This window comes from Dunckerocampus dactyliophorus, chromosome 12 (genome assembly GCF_027744805.1).
Source record: "Dunckerocampus dactyliophorus isolate RoL2022-P2 chromosome 12, RoL_Ddac_1.1, whole genome shotgun sequence".
Taxonomy (NCBI): Eukaryota; Metazoa; Chordata; class Actinopteri; order Syngnathiformes; family Syngnathidae; genus Dunckerocampus; species Dunckerocampus dactyliophorus.
Window position 1 is genome coordinate 22,200,827 of NC_072830.1, and position 18,698 is coordinate 22,219,524.

The 18,698-nt window shown below is 41.3% G+C and overlaps 1 protein-coding gene across 4 annotated transcripts in view; it reads right to left on the reverse strand.

The window, feature by feature from the left end:
• veph1 (ventricular zone expressed PH domain-containing 1) overlaps positions 1 to 18,698 on the reverse strand; it is a 70,152-nt gene that overhangs the window by 22,956 nt on the left and 28,498 nt on the right. For all 4 annotated transcript variants that reach the window (XM_054793572.1, XM_054793570.1, XM_054793571.1 and 1 more), the window contains 4 exons: positions 9,304 to 9,467; positions 8,189 to 8,398; positions 2,943 to 3,163; positions 72 to 266 (listed from right to left, as the gene is read on the reverse strand). In XM_054793572.1, coding sequence (XP_054649547.1) covers positions 72 to 266; positions 2,943 to 3,163; positions 8,189 to 8,398; positions 9,304 to 9,467 — 790 coding nt within the window. The remainder of the gene's footprint in view (positions 1 to 71; positions 267 to 2,942; positions 3,164 to 8,188; positions 8,399 to 9,303; positions 9,468 to 18,698) is intronic.

An 18,698-nucleotide genomic window follows, 5' to 3' on the forward strand; every position in this document is an offset into this window, starting at 1 on the left:
AATGTCTGCTACACTGGTAATGGTAATGGTTTAATTCCCCTGGTCTCTGTGCGCACTCTTCAGTTACCCACCTGTTGAATCTCACCTCTCGTTGCTCCTCCCTCACTGCATGGCTCAGGCTGTATCTCCGCTGGGGGGCCGGAGAGTCCTCCTGTACCTGCATCTCACCTCCAGCCTTAACCTGTTGCCGCTGTTTGGACCCCCCTCGCTTACTTCCCCCTTGTAGGGGCGCACTCGATGACGGCGATGGCTCCACTCCATTTTCACTGTAACACACACATGCACACACAGAAAGCAGCAAATTGAATGAAGATGTGCTATAAAACTGATGGTCTCATTTGTGTAGTTTCTTCACATTCTGGGGCACCTTTTAGTATTTCTCACTGCCTGGCTCTAGTTCCCCGTCTGTCACCTTCTGAGCCCCCACTTTTGGCAGCATTTGCCCTTTTTACGCACAGCCAATTATTTCCTCTGTCCTTTTCTTTGTTCATGTCTCGATTTTTTTCTGCCGAAGTAGTTCATAACAATAATAACTACAACAGCACCCTGTTTATCACAGACCACTGCCAAGAAAGAACAATGAACAAAAGTGAAAAAAGAAATCATACCAAACCATTTTTGATTCTGGGATGGTGAGAACGCTTCCATTCTGACTTAAAAGGCAAAAAGAGAAATTATTCTAAGAAAAGTGAAAAATCACTGAGTGCCATGTTTGTGTTTGCTTGTCTGTCCGTATGTTGGCGAGCAAGCTACTTCCTGGTTCACAGAGGATGATGCAGGACAACAGGGCCGTACCATTTTTGATTCTGGGATGGTGGGAACGCTTCCATTATGACTCAAACAACAAAACGAGAAAATAAATCCCTCTACCAAAAGTAAAAAAAAAAATACTGAGCACCAAATTTGTGCCTATTTGCCCGGATGTTAGCTAGTAATCCACTTCCTGGTTCATGTAGGAAGATGCAAAACAACAGGACCATAACATTCAGCGTTGGGTTGATTCAGAGGTGTGTGGAACGGTTCCAGTTTAACTCAAACAGTCAACAGAAAATAAATGCTTCCAAAAAAGTAAAACAAAAAAAAAAACACCATTGAAGCATTGTGTTAGTTAGCAGAGTTGACATAGAATGGCATTACGATCTTAAGAGTAGACATACTACAGTATACTATTTGTATTCTGGGGCAGAGGAAACATCTCCAGCATGACTCAAATGGGGAAAGGACAGAAGGCTTGGATTTGCATCAAAATATAATAGGTTCTTGCTCAGAACAAACTCTTTTAATGCCTCTAACCTTTGCACTACGACCATTCAAAGAGGTAAAAACAACTTCCCTGAAAAGGGCTGCCAATTTGCGCTGTTTTTTTGTTTTCCTTTCTCTGATACAGGTTTGTCCTACCACCCACCCTTCTTCATTATCATATGATATGTTCCAATCCAGAAGACCCCAAGCAAAGCCTTTAATCCTGCACACAATGTTCTTGTGTACCACGGGATTGTGTGTGTGTCATCCTCCCACATGCATACAAACACACAAACACATGTTGCCCCCCCCGGTGTGCTTCTACGTCCATTCATTCTGAAGCACTTAACGGACTTTATGCAACACTGTGCATAAAAATGACTTGGATCAGAAAAACAGAGCACACAACTGATGATCAGTAAACAAAGTGTGTGGTAATGATCAGATCTGATTTTGTTTAATAATTCACAAGTTTTCCCTCCACACAAACAAACAACCCAGAAACAAAGCAGACGTCTCAGTGTTGTCTGACTAACCTACCAAAAGACGACAGCATGTAGGCCCTGCAAATCAATCGGTGACTATAAGGATGAATTTTAAAAAACATCCTGCCTCCGATGTCGAAAAGATCTACATCCACATTCACCGGCCGTCATGCGTATTTTGGCCAATCAGAAGCCCGGAATAGCAAATTAGCTACATAGTGTGATATCAGGTGTACATTCACATTTTCGTCTATCTTTGTTTTAATCACCCATGCATATTATACGTGTTCAAGTTCTATTGCAAACACCACTGAATGACCCCTCTTTTAGTTGATTTAGGGATACGACATCTAGAAATGGCCCAAAAACACACAAACATGAAAGACAAAGATGTGTACTGGATTTTGTGACAATTGGATGCACTGGTGACAGGTGCTACTGATTTCGAACTAACCAGGGAGACGTTACGGACAGGGACCCTCTCCAATTCACGTTTTGAATTTCGCAGCTTCACTTTTTTGTTTTCAAAACAATATTAATTAATAGATCATGCTGTTTCGTGGTTGAATACAGCCTTAGTCAAAACGCCTATTGAAATACCTAAATATATGATATTCAGTATAATACCTAAATTATGCATTTTCAAGCATAATAATGGCTAAATGAACTAAAATACAAATGTAAGGCCTTCAAAAGACACATGCAAAGACGTTGACGTAGTATTCTACTATGTATTCTGGCCACTACGTGTCTGTAATGTCACTGTAATGTCCGTTGAGACACACAAAATGTATGCGGGAGGTGTGTTTTAATACAGACAAGGGCATATACAGCCGTGGTCTCCAGTGTTTTTTCTTGTGAGAGCTACTTTTACAAAAAGAAAATGGCCGAGAGCTACTCATTTTTGCGACATTTATTTTCAAAGCGTATTTGAACCCAAACAAACTGAATATGCTTGTTTTACCAGAACATTAACAAAATGTTGGTGTCCACAACTCACATTTTGTATTTCAGAATTCATTTCTTTCTAGTGTTCTTACATTATTAACTGAAAACCTGAATGAAAAGCAGGCTTGCGGGCGCCTTGTGCGGTTGTGGGGGGTGCCTGGTGCCCGTGGGCACCGTGTTGGTGACCCCTGATACACCGTACTATAAAATTATTTCTAGACACATATGCAGTACTGATGTAACGTGTGACATCATGACTATTCTTACCTGCAGCGTGTGGTGGCGCTCTCCTCAAGGCGCCTCCCCAGCAGTTTGGCAATGGCGGTGAACGAGTTGCTGAGCCGGTACAGGTCTTTCCCGTAGACTCCCAGCACAGAAGGATAACGGTCTGTCAGACCTCGGATCTCCAGCAGCAGTGTGTGGTGAAACGTGTGCTCCATGTTGCCCAGAAGGGACACCAGATAGACCAAAGATGCATGTGCATGCGTCTGTAGAAAATGAAAATGAAAAAAATTTTACAAAAACAGAAGAGCGCAAATCCTTTCTTTTTTAAAACTGTATCTGTGGTCAAATATTATACCTTACGTACTTTTCTTGGCAGTTCAACAAAAGTTGCATTTTATTTGACTCAGAACATGTTTATTTGGGACTTCCCAGCACTTTTGTGATTTGATTTTTGGCCTTCCAAACCATGAATAACAATAACAAATATAAACGCATGCACTTGGCACACAGCAAACTTAAAAAATAACCTCTATTTTAGCACTGCAACTTCATCCAACATTAATGCAGCCTAATCACTTTTGTCACACACATACCAATTTGCAAGATTTACACCTTTTGATGCATATGTGTTCTATTTTCACAGAGGGGAAAACCTCATGTGTGCTGGCAGTCATACTGCATGGTTACCCCCCTGTACTGGATCTAATAACAAAGTGAGAGTGGAGCAGAGGTGGTAGGATTTCATGTCAGCTCTCTTGCAATGTTCAGTCCAAATAAGGCCCCCCTTTTGTTGACAAAAAATGGATCAAAGGGAAAAAAAAGTTTCTAAGCTGTCCACTGTGGCAAAATAAGCACTGTGCAGGAGTCTTTAAAACAGATTTAGGTTTAAGAAATAAATCATACTAAAAAAGTAAAATATTGCTTCAACTATTATGCAATGATAGCAAAAATGGAAGCTGTAAAACAGGGCAGTTTGGGACAACAATGACAAAATGATTGCAAAAACATGATCACGGCTAGCTAGGGGTGTCACGAGGTACTCGTGTTTACGAGACAAGACGCTACACGAGATTGGGACTATGAGACGAGACGCGATTTTAACATTACTTTTAAGAAAAGTAATGAAAAAATATCAAATAAATATATGACAATATATTGCAATCTATTCATTTAATTTCTACTACGTTACACTCTTCTGCACTCTGTGTGTACGCTACCGACCCCGCCTCAACCCACCGAGACAAAGGGAATGTATGACTGACAAAAGGGCTCACTTGGTTCATACCATTGTTCTATGGAACAAACACATTTAGGTGCTGACACCAATGCACAGAGTGAACTCTCTTCCTGCCTGTTTGGAGTCGAGAGACAAGGAAAAGACACTCATGCACATGGCAATATATTAATGGCCGCAAAATTATTGTAGCCAACTTTAACATAAAAAGCCCATCAGCGCCGACATTTCTGCATTTTTAGGCAATTGAATATGCTTGCACTGAATTAATGTCATCAATTTGCTTACTGTCTTTGCAGAGAGAGGCATTTCCTTCATTTTTGGAAACAGTTCCTTTATTTTTTAATTCAGAGAATAGATGCTATGATATTGTTTATCAACGATTCTTTTATGTATTCTCCATCTGTAAACGGCTTCCTTCTCCACAACACTAGCAGCTGTAGTTGAGTTTGGAGCGTTCACCCACTTTTTGAAAGTATGTTTGTTCTGCTCAACCTTCCGTGGTAGTTCAGAAATCGCTCTCTTACGCCCTTCTGAGGTTTGGTACTTTTCAGAAAAAGCTGAGTGCTTGTTTGAAAATGTCTTTTAACATTACATTTTTTGTTTTTTCTCGCCACATACTGTATCAAGCGCACGGGTAAGCCAGCATCATTGACAATGAAGTCCACTCAGAATTAAACTTTTCTTCTGAGATTTTTCTTTTTAGGGATGTATTCAAGGCTATGCTTAGATTACTGCTGGAGTAGTACACTCAACAAGATGTCTTTTTCATGTCTCACTGAGAATACTGGCCTGCCTCCCCCTTCCCTTGCACATCCAATCATCAGTCACAACGCAGTCTATGCATTTGTGCACTTGCGGTGCGTTGCATATTTCAAACTCTTGTTGAAAATACACCTTCCTCCACTTTGGTGTTAAAAATTTTTACCAAGCTTGACGAAGGGAGTCCCAACAAGGAGGCAGAAGGGCCACAGGTTACCGACACCTGACGTGAACGATGAAGAGCATGGGAAATTGGAAATTTGAAAACTCATTCTGTACTCATTAATATATAACTTGAATAATGATTTGTAGTGCATGAGAAATAGAAAATGAAAATGTAGCTCTCTTTCACCACATGGCCATTCATTAACAAGTACATTTATTGCACACCATAGCAGCAACAGAACCAATGTTGTAATACTGGTAGGGAGCAAACTGCTCAGCCATCAATGCCAGCGATGAGTTCTTTGTAAACAACAATACGGCAAGCGGCATTTTAAAGTGCATGCAGAGGTAGATAAAGCTGCTGCATGCTGACCACCCACAGTCACACGGTGACTTAGTGGTTAACATGTTGGCCACACAGTCAGTAGATCTGGAAGATCATCACTGTGTGGAGTTTGCATGTTTTCCTTCCACGTTCCAAAAATATGCATGTTAGGTTAACTGGAGACACTAAATTGTCCATAGGTATAAATGTGAATGGTTGTTTGTCTGTATGTACCCTGCGATTGGCTGGCGATCAGCCCAGGGTGTACCGCAATGAGTCAGCTGTGAGAGGCTCCAGCATACTCCTGTGACCCCGAGTGAGGACAAGCGGCATAGACAATAAGTGAATGCTGACCACCTGTGATACTTTGAATGCAGATACTGCCATCTTGAGCAGTTAATTAAAAAAAAATACACCAGGAGGTTGCCTACAGCCACAGCTATTAATGCCAATATTTTTTAAACCAATGCTAATTAGAGATCAGAGAGGCTATTGTCTTTTGTAGACCACGCACCCGCAGATGACAGGAGACTGGGCAGTTAATTAAATAGAGACATTAATTGCAGCATTGAAGATAGTTCTTATTTTTACTCAGAACAATAAACCACACAAATTTGGAAAATAATTACCGTGTTTTTCCTGACTTGTTGAAATGTATAAACCTGTCCAAAAACAGAAAGCAGCATCCACGGCTACATGTGAGACAAACACGGATGATTAATGGCAAGAATGTAGTTGTTGCACAGTTTGGGCATGTTTCACAAGCACTCTGTGGGCTAATAACATCATGTGAGGACGTTAAAGTAAGCAGTAAGAGTCAGTGGAGATGCACACAACATGCCATCGAGGTATTTAAGAGTCTTGGAGGTACAGCGTAAGAATTGCTTGTTTGTGGTGAATACACAAATATGACAAAAATGTGCACTCAAGGGCGTAATGACTTGATACGTATATAATGTTATGAAGGGCTAGAATGCATGCAAGCATTACAACATATGCAGAGCTTAGGTAACCAACATTTTAGAGTAACATTGTGATCTATCAATCCATTTTCTACCACTTATACATCCTGTTCAGAGTCATGGGTGAGCTGGAGCCTATTCCAGCTGACATTGGGCAAGATGCGGGGTAGACCCTGAACTGGTCACCAGTCAGTCACAGATAAACAAACAACCATTCACATTCACCGTCACACTATAACTGAATGGAGACACTCCCTGTATGAAAGTCAGGCAAGTGAACCAGTGACTTATTAGTGACTTATCATATGAACCCATCACAAATAAGGATTAATGGTAACTAGTTGGAATGTTTGTGAAAAATAACTGCTGTATTCAATTATTAGTCTCTGTTTTCCAGAAAAAGAGATGCAAGGGTAAGATACATATATGAAGGGATTCAGACGGTTATTAACCTGCTGAGTCCTTTAAAGATGAAATCTGGCAAACTAACAAGCCCAAGCACAGAGATGATGATATGTTCATGTGCACATGTTGAACATAAGCTCTTAAAGTTAACCTCAGAACATTTGAATGGATCAGTTCCTTGTGTATGGTATCTTTTTTAATTTTTCTGGACTCCCTGAGAAACATTGCTGAATTAAGGTGACTTATTCAGACCAAACAAATAACAAGCTCGGTAACTCAATATAGATGAACTGCTTTAGGAGCTAAAGGAAGCCAGAGAATGTTTTGCAATCAGGTACAGAGAGAGTGAGAGAGAGAGAGAGAGAGAGAGTGAGTTTGTGTGTGTGTGTGTGTGTGTGTGTGTCGACAGGGGGGATGGGGGCAAACGCAAACCTACAGGAGGCACTCTGCACTGCCATCACCGGGAGGTCTCTGCAGAGTAATTTCCAAGAAAAAACAGGCCTATTTTGCAAATGGATCCAATGTGAAGAAACACACTACACAAAAGGTCCAACTAACTACGTAACTATGTGTGTGTTTGTATGTGTGTGTGCTGGAGTTGCCGCCATGCAAAGCAAGGGAACCTTCAGGGGATGTTACAGTGTTTGTGTGTGTGTGTGTGTGTGTGTGTGTGTGTGTGTGTGTGTGTGTGTGTGCGCACGCGTGTGTTCATCATAGTCATGCTTTATTTTCCCTTTGCGCTAATTTTCACAAATTGTCAGTTAACTGCTTTAAATGGGCCCCAAAGGGAGAAAGAGAGTGAAAGCGGTAACACCCACATCAATCCTCACATACACACACGATAATCATGGATGGATTGCATGAACAGTTTATAGGTCTGCACAACAGAAGCTTAAGTTGCACTGCACACCATATTTCATTAAAACCCTTCCTAATGGCATTCAAACACACACAGGCACATGTGCACACACACTCCAGACAAAATCTCCGGTTGTGTTAGTCTTCGCACGGTGTTTGAGTGTGTGTTTGATACTTGGCAGGTCAACGGAGAACAAGTCATGTGACTCAAACTCATTAAAATAATCACTCCTACCTGTTTTAGAGTGTGTGCATTAAAAGTGTAAATTCAACACGCCTTTACATGGGTGTGTTTTGTCAGCTGCATTTGGTACAGTGAGATTACAACACCAACAAAATGATTGCATTTACGGCTCAAAGTTCAGCAAATTTCAGTGGGATTCTTTCTTTTGTGCTTTTGTCTAGTCACATTCTTGAGCTCGAGCTTGGGAATCACAGCAATTATTATAAGTGACACATCAGTATGCAAGAATGCAACCATGCTATCAATTAAATTAATTTGCTTCTAAACTTTCCTTATTAACGAGCCGCCTACTGCGTGTGATTTAAGTGTGTGTGTGCTTGTGTGTTTTTGTACCTCACTGATGATGCCCACTGCACCATGGATTTTGGCGACGTGACCCAAGAGAGCAGGCCATTGTTGTCCCACAGTCCTGAGCTTTGGCAGAGAGCTGACCAGCGAGGAGGGGCTGGCTTGAGACACGTCCACCAGAGTGCCTAATATGGCCTCAATCAGAGACTGGTTGCCGAGGTAACCGACCAGCGCAGGTACCTGGGGGCTCAACATCTGAAAACAGAGTTGCGGTCATACTTTTGTAATGACAACAGCAACAAAAGGCGTTTTTAGTAGCAAGCAGAAGGCTGGATGTCTCTTTAAGAAGTGAAAAGTGGAGTGGGAAAAACTATGTGGTGACTGATGATAAACAAAGACATGACTGTAGGGCCGTCTGGAAACAGTTCGTCCTCATTATCCACAGCTAGACTGGACTGGATTTGACCATTGCAGAACCCCCCCATGCTATTGAAGTCACTTCATCTGAATAATCACCAAATCCTCAGGGATTCTGACTGTTTTTATATACGCAGTGTCTGAATTATAGTGAGAAAGACAACAGGTGGCTGTTTCTTTTAGAGGGAACATGTGAATGAGACAACACATTTGCTTCCATCTACAGCCATCTTCCATAATATGGCAAATTGACAAAAGTCCTGCTGGGGAAACCACCACTGTTGCCCTAGCAAATGATTGTGACATACAGTAGGAGAGGAAAGACAATACATCCAATCCACAGAGATTGCATTCTTGTGTCAGTTAGATGGTGCATTTTTCCCCCCCAAAAAACAAAATTGTTGATTTTCCCCCTATTATATTGCAATGATGCAACACTGCATGCATTTTTTTTTTGGAATGTGGGAGGAAGCCAGGCGCACTCAGAGAAAACCCACACTAGCCCAAGGATGAACATGCAAACTCCACACAGAGATTTGAAGAAGATTTGAACTTGGATCTCCCGACCGTGTGGTTGATGTGCTACCCACTACTCCACTATGCTGCTCAATCAACAATTATTTTATTTCATTATTCTTTTTCCTTTATTTTGTGCAGATTTTTTGAGTGCTCCCATGAAATCCTTCCTTATTTTCTAATGACGTCAAAAAAGTTGTCAGCGTCAATAAATAAATAAACCCCACCAACGGATGCTGCTCAGCCACCATTTGAAGCAGTCTGATCAGGTGCTGTTGTTCCGCAGAGTCCAGCTGTGACATCATAGCAGTGAGTTTGCCAAGGTGACAGTGGATGATATCAGGTTGTCTGGGGTAGACTGAGGGAAGCACACGGAGCAGCATGGGGTTCCCTGTTGACAGACAGAAGTAGAAATGGGTTTTAAAAGTGATGGGAACTAGCTAACCATGTGAGCTGCCAACCGCCAATAAACAATAGAAGAAGAAGCTAACCGTGTGCCTTCTCCCAGACAAAACCCACAATGTCGATGAAACCTTCTGCACCCTAAAGGCAGAGGAAGCCAAGCGTCGCACTAAAAGTTGGACTCCTGGACCTGCTGAAGGAAGGTAGAAGTTGTGGTTGTAGGGCGCCATTACGGAATAAATAAATCTTTGGTTTGAGGAGGAGCAATATGTTTTATCAAGGATACAAAAACGCTATAGCGGAACGGCGCCAGGCGAAAGAGGCACGGTCAGAAAAGTGAAATACGCACAAGTCACTTTGTAATTTCTTGTGTCCAACCTTATAGGTTGATCATTATCATTTTTTTGAGAGTGTTTAAACGAGAGAAATGTGAGAAAATGTTAATGCCTGTCTGAGAGAAGTGTATAAAGTGTATAGTGAATATTCTCAGCCATTTCATATTAAGCCAGACAATAAAATGGAACGTGTGTGCGACCAGTCCAGAGTGTACCCCGCCTCTCGCCCGAAGTCAGCTGGGATAGGCTCCAGCATACCCCCTCGATTCTAATTAGGATAAGCATAGAAAAAAGATGGATGGAACACTGGTGTAAATTACTCAAGCAAAAACATCACGCCCAATGAGGTGCAAATATGACTTATTTCAGCTTCTGTAACTTTCATATGTCTCCTTGTTGGTGTCATCATTGCCCCCTCCGTTTGACTTCCTCTTCTTCGCTTTTGAATTGAATTTCGCTAGCAGCGGCGCCATGACACTCCACTGCCGTCGGTGCCTATTTATGGGCACGGTGCCTATAAAGTCTCAGTAGGAAAGTCCTGACTTCCCGGTCCCCGGCCACCTCTTCGAGTTCCAACAAGAGGACGCCAGGCGTTCCCAGGCCAGCTGTGAGACATAATCCCTCCAGCGTGTCCGAGGTCTGCCCCGGGCCTTCTCCCGGCTGGGAATGCCCGGAACACCTCACCAGGGAGGCATCCAGACTAGATGTCCGAGCCACCTCAACTGGCTCTCGTGAAAGAGCAGCGGCTCTACACCCCATCCCTTAGGGTGAGTCCAGCCACCCCACGGAGGAAACTCATTTCAGCCGCTTGTATCCGCAATCTCGTTCTCTTGGTCACGACCCAGAGCTCATGACCATAGGTGAGGGTGGAAACATAAATCGACCAGTAAATTGAGAGCTTTGCCTTCAGGCTCAGCTCTCTCTTCACCACAATGGTCCAGTAGAGCGAACACATTACTGCAGGCATTGCGCTGATCCGCCTGTCAACCTCACACTCCAACCTTCCCTCACTTGTGAACAAGATCCTGAGATACTTGAACTCCTCCACCTGGGGTGGGACGTCATTCCCAAACCGGAGGGTGCAAGCCACCCTTTTCCGAACCATGGTCTTGGATTTGTAGATGCTGAGTCTCATCCCAGAAGCTTCACACTCAGCTGCAAACTGCCCCAGTACACACTGAAGGTCACAGCCCAATGAGGCCATCAGGACCACACCGTCTGCAAATAGCAGAGATGAGGTGAGTGCTATATAATATATTTACTATGTGTGACTGTAGTTTAAAACAAAGGAACAAAATTGTTGATGTCATGCAGTTAAAGATAAAAAAAAAGCCCACAAGTCACTGAAATAACATGAAACTGACTAAATTTAAAATAAAAACAAATTTACAGAAAATGTAGTGAATGCAAACCAGACATTGCAAAACAAAGTAATGAAACTAGCCAGTACAAAAATGATGGTAGTAAAAAAAAACAAAAACATTTTGAGACAGTCACTGCAATCAAGCTGTTTCTGTGGCGTTTAGTGAGAATTCTGCACCTGTGGACAGGTATTTTGGTCCACCGCTTGTGAGCAAACTGCTCCAGCTGTCTCAGGTATGATCGATTCAATATTTCATGGTACCCTGCACAGATTCAAGACACCCTGTGCCGAATGCACCCAAGCAGCTCCAGAACATCATGTTTTCACATGCGTGGTGTTCTTGATACGCTTCCTTTTTACCTCGGTACACATAGAGCTGATGTCACTTGCCAAAAAGCTGTAGGCTTGTCTCATCTGCCGAAGGACGACTAGGTCTGATTTTCTGATTGTCAGTAAATTATCATTTATTATTACTTTTGTCAGTTTGAAGTTATTTCTTCTTTTATCTGTCAATCTTTTGCTATTTGTCTCGTTATCTATGTGTGATTGCGTGCATATCTAAGGGCGTACTCACACTCGGCCATTTGTATCGTGCTGGGCTTGGGCTCGATTCCCCCTCCTTCTCCTCGCCCCCGCTGGCCTGTGCTCACACAGTGCATTTGTGCTACGGCTTGTTTGCTTGTCCCACCACTTCTATTCTCCTGCATTACTGCAAGTTCCTTGACTTTGTGGATTATTTGTTGTTGTTATCCCGAGCCTTGATGATTTTTTTCAGTGTTGCCCTTTCCTACATGCAGAACATGCGCTGTGCGTAGGGGGTGCATTCTCGACAAATCCATAAAGGATGCACATTGCTGCCGTGAGGCATAGAGTACCAGGTCAGCCCGAGGTAGTCGAGAAAAAAAGAGACATGTAATCTGACCCCGCCCTCGTTGCCGCAATGATTGATAGCACACATTTGTTTGAATACATACAACAACGTAACATTGTGGGAAGGACACAAACTTTAGCAACACAAGCATAGCTAACAATAAATCACATTGTCCCAGACTCATCATGCTAGGGTCGACTATTTGCTGAAGAAAAACAAAAATGATAAAATTTCTAGTTTCCACTTCTGTAGCTGACAGATGGATAGTTGGGAGAGCTCCAGGCTTTATTTAAAGATGAGCTTTTTCTACAAAGCTCGGAAAACCCAGGAACTTCTAAACGTCTTTCTTCAAACAAGTGAGAGAGATGATAGAGTTTTCGCACATCAATAAACATCATTAAAAAGTCAATTTTGCTTTCCAGGGGAAATAATGAATATACAGGTATCATATCGGAATGAAGACAATAGGCAGGACATATTGTATTGTATGTACATGTACTGTGTTACTGTGAATATTGGGGGTTGACAGAATATATCACAGATGTTATGGGGTCTGCGACAGATTACAGGGCAGATGTTTGAGGATTTATTGTCATGGAAATGTTTCCTCAATCTGCTTCACAGATGCGCCAATGATAATGAGTGAAGAGGACAAAGATGAACAAAAAGAAATGCATGAAAGGGAAATCATTTTTTCTGATACCATTCTCTTTCAGTTCAAGCTCCAAGAAGACAACTAGCCTTGTTTATGCATTTGCAATTTGGCATTTGCTATGCCGCAAATTTGAGGATTTTTGAATTTTTTGTTTTTTCACACCTTTTTTCACACCTTATTCACCCTTAAGTCATTAATAATGTATAAATACATGATAATACAGGTCAAATGTACAGCATTCATGTACCAGCCCACAATTCACTGATCATTTTCACTAAGTGTTGAGATTTCGTATTTTGTTGAGCAGTACGGATACATTTTATACTTGAAAATGCGGTTAATAATTTTGTGACGGTTTAAACCCTTGTTGCGACTGAACAATGGCAGGAGGGTTTCGGAGATGGGATGGAGTGTGGGGGAATCAGAGTATCAAAAATTTTATGGGTGTCTCTATTACGCTCGTTTTTTTGCCGTCTGGAACAGAATCCCCCGCAAAAAGCGGTGATCTAATATATATATAATTTTTAGTATTGTATTTCTTTGGTTTCACCAAAATTGTTTGAAAATGGAGACAAAATAAACGTCCCTGAAAGTTTGATGGAGATTACTGTAAACCCTGAAAAGAATGTATAGATCTTTGACCTCATAAGATAGCTTTTCTCATCTTTGTTAGATTTTACATGCACAGGATAAGGAGGACCATGTTGCACCAAGCATAGTTATGAGTCATCTTAACCAGAGCTTACTGTATATCATGTGCTTGGAGACATGCAAAAGCAAGCTCCCCATAAATAACTGGAGGATGTATCAGTAGTCCTCCTGATGCCCACTTCCTCCACCAGTACCTTAAGACAGGCCCAGACATTTGCTGCACGTACAGAGAGAAGGTTTTTTATGACCATAAGGCTTAAGTTGAAGCATTTACAGGATTCTTCTGAGGAATTTTAAGGGTTCGCACAGGAACACACTGTGGGGGATTTAAAGAGTTGTACTTCTGTACCCCGAGGCCTGCACACATGTAAACACATGGAAAGCATGTGGGAAAATAAGCAGACATGACTCTATAACTACTAATACTGTGAGCAATATTTTAGAATTTACCAGTTTTAAGGTGAACATACATTGAAATAGTTGTATGATTTGTGTTTACTTCCAACTCACAAACCCAGTGAGTTCATGTTCTATGTTCTGTATGTGGCAGTAATGCTTCTAACTGTAAAACAAATCAAGAAGAAGACGAGAGGCTTCTGGGAAATTATGATGAATGCATAACATAGCATAACATAACATTGATAGTTTCAGTCGACGGTCCTGACTACAAAATAAATCTATTGTAGCCTTGATCACATTTTGCATACAAAGAAAACATATTGCACACCAGAAAAAATATATGCAGATTACGGTGTCTACTGTCTGCTGCCAATCAATCAGAGGACAGAAAAATGCTGATGTTTTTGTGGGTCGGCTCTGCGAAGCAAATCCGAAATCTGAAATCTGATTGGTTAAAGAAACAGCCATGGGTCAACAACATGGGTCAGCACTCCTGATGCTGAACATCCTGGCGGTTTACACTGACATGGCAACACATACAGGCTGATATCTGATTGGACAAAAATAAGAAACACACACATAAACGTACTGGACGCAGTGCAGCCAAGTGACATGCTATGAAATGAAGATGATAGACTTTTGGGAATAAATGTATAGTAGAATTAAGTTGTAAATGTTGTTCAGTGATTCTGATAGTGTTTAGGCCAGCAGAGAAGGCCTTGCAGGCCCTGACTGCACACCACTGATGACAATAAAGCTTTCATACATTTGCAAGAATCCAGGTTAATATTGCCATGCTTATATTTTGAAGTCACTCTAGACAATCAATACTACAAACACGTCAACACACACAGAGCAGTTTTCATAGAAATTATTCTTTTGGGTCTCAAATGTTATGTCGAGTTATGTCAACGTCAACTTTTAAATAATTGTATATTGTATTGCATTGACTGTCACAGCCTGTTACGGTCTCATTTTACTCATTTTACTGTCTCCAACTTTTGACCCCCCCAATGGACCAAAATTCACTAAAATAAAGAGCCATTTTCCCATAATTACACAAGACGAACCAAGGCATTAAAAAAAAACACTTGATCCCTCAGCTGTGACAAAGTATCAAGTTTAAATTGTGAACCCAAACCACTGTGACACTCTAAATCTGTGTAATTTATGAAGAAAATGCGCTGTATATGTCCACCACGTGTGTTCTTCCGTGCTGTCAGACCACAGCCGCATGCTTGGCATGCTTCTCTGCTTATTTTTGAAACGTTAAAAAGAAATATTGTCTGTCACCGCAGTGCTTCATCCTTGGCTTTTTTCCAAGTCTCTTGACATGGATCATTATGTAAGACCATAAATAAAGACTGTATGCTCCTTCTCTGTCATTGTCTTTGCAGAAATGTCCTATATGATTTATCAACCTTAAACAAAACATTTGGCTTTGGTTTATCTGGTGGTGCCAGGAAGGCTGACAAGGCAGTTCATGCTCAGTAAGATGTGTGTATTCAAATGTTCAACTTTGTATACAAACTACATGGGCAGAAAGACACTACTCTGAGGTCGCACAGTTCACCATTAGACCAAAATTAAATCTCTTTTAAGTCACACAAAATCTGAGTTCCAGCCACTGACTTGGAGGACGTCACTTGCAAAGTCAGCAAATCACATGAGACCTTGGCGTACCTCACAAGAAGAAAACATGTAAAGCGAATTTGCTCCAATCTCAAAATGTGACGTAACATGTTAACAATTTCAAATGCTGTATAATAAAATGACTGCAGGGACACAAGAGACGGCCACGGCTTTAAGCATAGCACGCTAGCGAGCTAACCAGTCAGCCTCCAATTTGTTTATTTTAAAATTAAGACAGAGTTTCAAACAGAGAGAGGAAGAAGAACAAAGTAAAAAGCCCAACACTTACCACTTCCACACGGAATGGGAGGAGAACTTTTTTTTAATGTCATGTCAGACAATGCCATGGCTGACTACGTGCAGTGTGAATGTAATCTAATCTAATGTCATGTCTCATTAATGTAACATTACTGATGACTAGTGACCAGAATGCCACAAGTTAACCCTAAGTTGTCTTTCAAATATTTCTGACAATCATTTATTCATTCATTAATTTCTGAAAAAACGCTATAGAGTGAAGGAGCAATGTTCGAACCGCGACTGTACCTGGATTAAATTCCAAAACCACCTGGCTGCAAGGCAGACGTGCTACCCGAATGAGCCACCATGCTGCCCAAATAGTTTCCATTTCAGTCTCAATGAGCCATTCTTCCCTTTTCACATCCATAGCAGCAGCTCTATGGGGGGTATATCTATGAATGAAAGGTTTTCTCTCAAGTGATGGTGACTTAATTATGATGCAGCACAACGGGACATTTGTCAGCACTTCATACTGCTGAGTCAGTAGCGACTGAACATGAAAACTTGGTCATTTAGTGGCAATTTTCTATCATTTCAAGCAACACTGTGAGTTACCACCGTTGCGAAGTCAACCCCCTACACGTCAACTATGTCTCCGACACCTAATTTACACATTGTCATAGCAGGTGTGACATGCTGTGACTTGTCTCCGTGGCCGCCTATGAGTGCATAACTGTGGGTTGCTGGCCAATTAAGCTAAAATCTCCAATAGCTCAAGAGGGAATGGTTAGATGTGGGCATTGTGACACAGAAGAGATTTGTGACTACATTCAGATGCCCATTATAAACATAAATCTGTACCACTTAGGACACTTTAGAACATCGTTCTGGTCTCCAGAAATTTTAGAAGTGGGAGTGCACGCATGTTTGAAAGCTGAGCAAAGCAAAATATGTTTTTTCCATTTCTTTAGAAAAGCCAAGATAATATTATCAAGGAATATGTTTTTCAATCAAACTAACTGATGAAGGTATTTAAACAGATTTAAGATAACATACCCAGACGTGTCATTTTTTGATTAAATTATAGATCGATTACTATAATTGCTGTAAATAATGCCTCTATTCAATTAATCACCAAGTGTCCTATAGTCGTCAGGTGTGTGGTTGACAAAAAGAAATAACCACTGGGGTCTCTAAATAGTGCCGGGTCAAAAACATTTGCAGCTGTAGCTGTAGGCAACCTCTTGATGTCCAATAGTTTTTTGTTTTGTTTTTCTTACTGACTCCACAGCTTGGCAGGAGCTACATTTGATGTATTATGAATGGTCAGCATCCAGCAGCTTTATCGACCTCTACTTGCATTTTAATATTACAAATATTTTTTGCGCTACTCAGCTGTTGGTATGAAACTTATGTGTGTTACACTTTTTTTTGTCAGACTTTTGTTTACGATGATTTTGTCACCGGTAGTAATGCTGGATGAGCAGTTTGTGTCTTACTGGTATTACAACATTGGTTCTGTTGATGCTGTGTTGTGCAATACACTTGGTAATGACCACGTAGTCAAAGAGAAAGGCATTTTCCTTTCTCAGGCGCTGCATATCACTATAACAGTTAAAAATATACCTATGTTGTCAGCCTCTAACGGCCCATCCTTTCTGCATTCTTTCATAAATACAATAAACACGCCGGCTTCATGCCTAAAAGTTTATAGCAGCAAACAGGGAACACAATTAATTTTTGATGGCTATCTGACACAAGATGGGGGAAGATAGCCGAGGTCTATCCAGGTCCATCCTTTTCCCCCCAGATAACAAGCATTTATACACAAGTACGCAAAGAGACACACAAAAAAAAAGACAGACACACAGGCAAGCAGTGCAGAGCAGCCAAATCCTAAAATCCCAGGAGGAAGTCATTAGGTCCATCCGCTGGAACAAACACACAAACGCACACACATTCACACACAAGTTAACATGCAGATCCGAAACATGTGATGCACCTCAATATCAACAAAATGAATACACTTGTAGAGGTCCACAAATAAATACATAGAAAAAAGAGTGAAAACAATGAAGTCATTCAGAAACTGCAAGATATTCACACACGCACACACAGAAACTCTGCAAGGGGCAAAAATCAATCCCTCCCTCTTCTTCCATTACCTGTTTCCCCCCTTCTCCAAGTGTGTGAGTCGAAGCAGCGGCAGTAATATCTGATTACGACATTCAGGCTACCACCAACGACGCATTACTCACCGTCTCCCCTCTCTCACAGGTTGGGGCACTGCTCACTTTTCTTTACTCATTCTTTGTTAGTCTCGAACACAAAGGGAGAATTAGATTTAGGCTATGTTCACACTGCAGGGTATGATGCCCAATTCAGATTTGTGGTTTAAAAAAACAAAAGCGTCCAAAAAGTGACGTGCATGCGCAAAAGCACAACGTCACACGCATTTTCATGTGTTTACGGAAGTAAAGAGTGCTGCAGTGTGTGCTCTAGTGATGTGCAATAACACAATTATTTCATTTCCGATCCGATACTGGGTAACTTTCAGGCTGGTGCCGCCGATACCGACCTTATACATTGTGCAAATACACCTAATGTGTCTGGTAAATGTTAAAAAGTACTTTATATAGCATAAAGAATCAAGACATCATAGTAATACCGACATCGAGGGTCACCTAATGTGGAGATGCGATTCACAACAAGACAGGAGTCAAGATAGGTGGCACCAATCAGTTTGCTCTCAACTCAGCTCAACAACAAGCAACAATTCTTCAGTAATAGCTAAGTGGCTACAGCCGTAGGCTACAACAACCTCATGACCCGGAAACTGAAGTACGATCGATCAATAGATCGATAGAAAGATACTTTATTAATCTCCAAGAGAAATGTCTAAAATGTCTAAAACAATGTTATGGGTCACAACAATGTGTTAATTCCATGACAGAAGATATGTGATGGCACACGTATCGGAGGTCTGGTTTTTTGGAGGAAGCATTTTTATAATGCAAATGTATTACTCTTTTGAACACATATTGTTTTGAGAAGCCAAACTCTTTACTTAAATA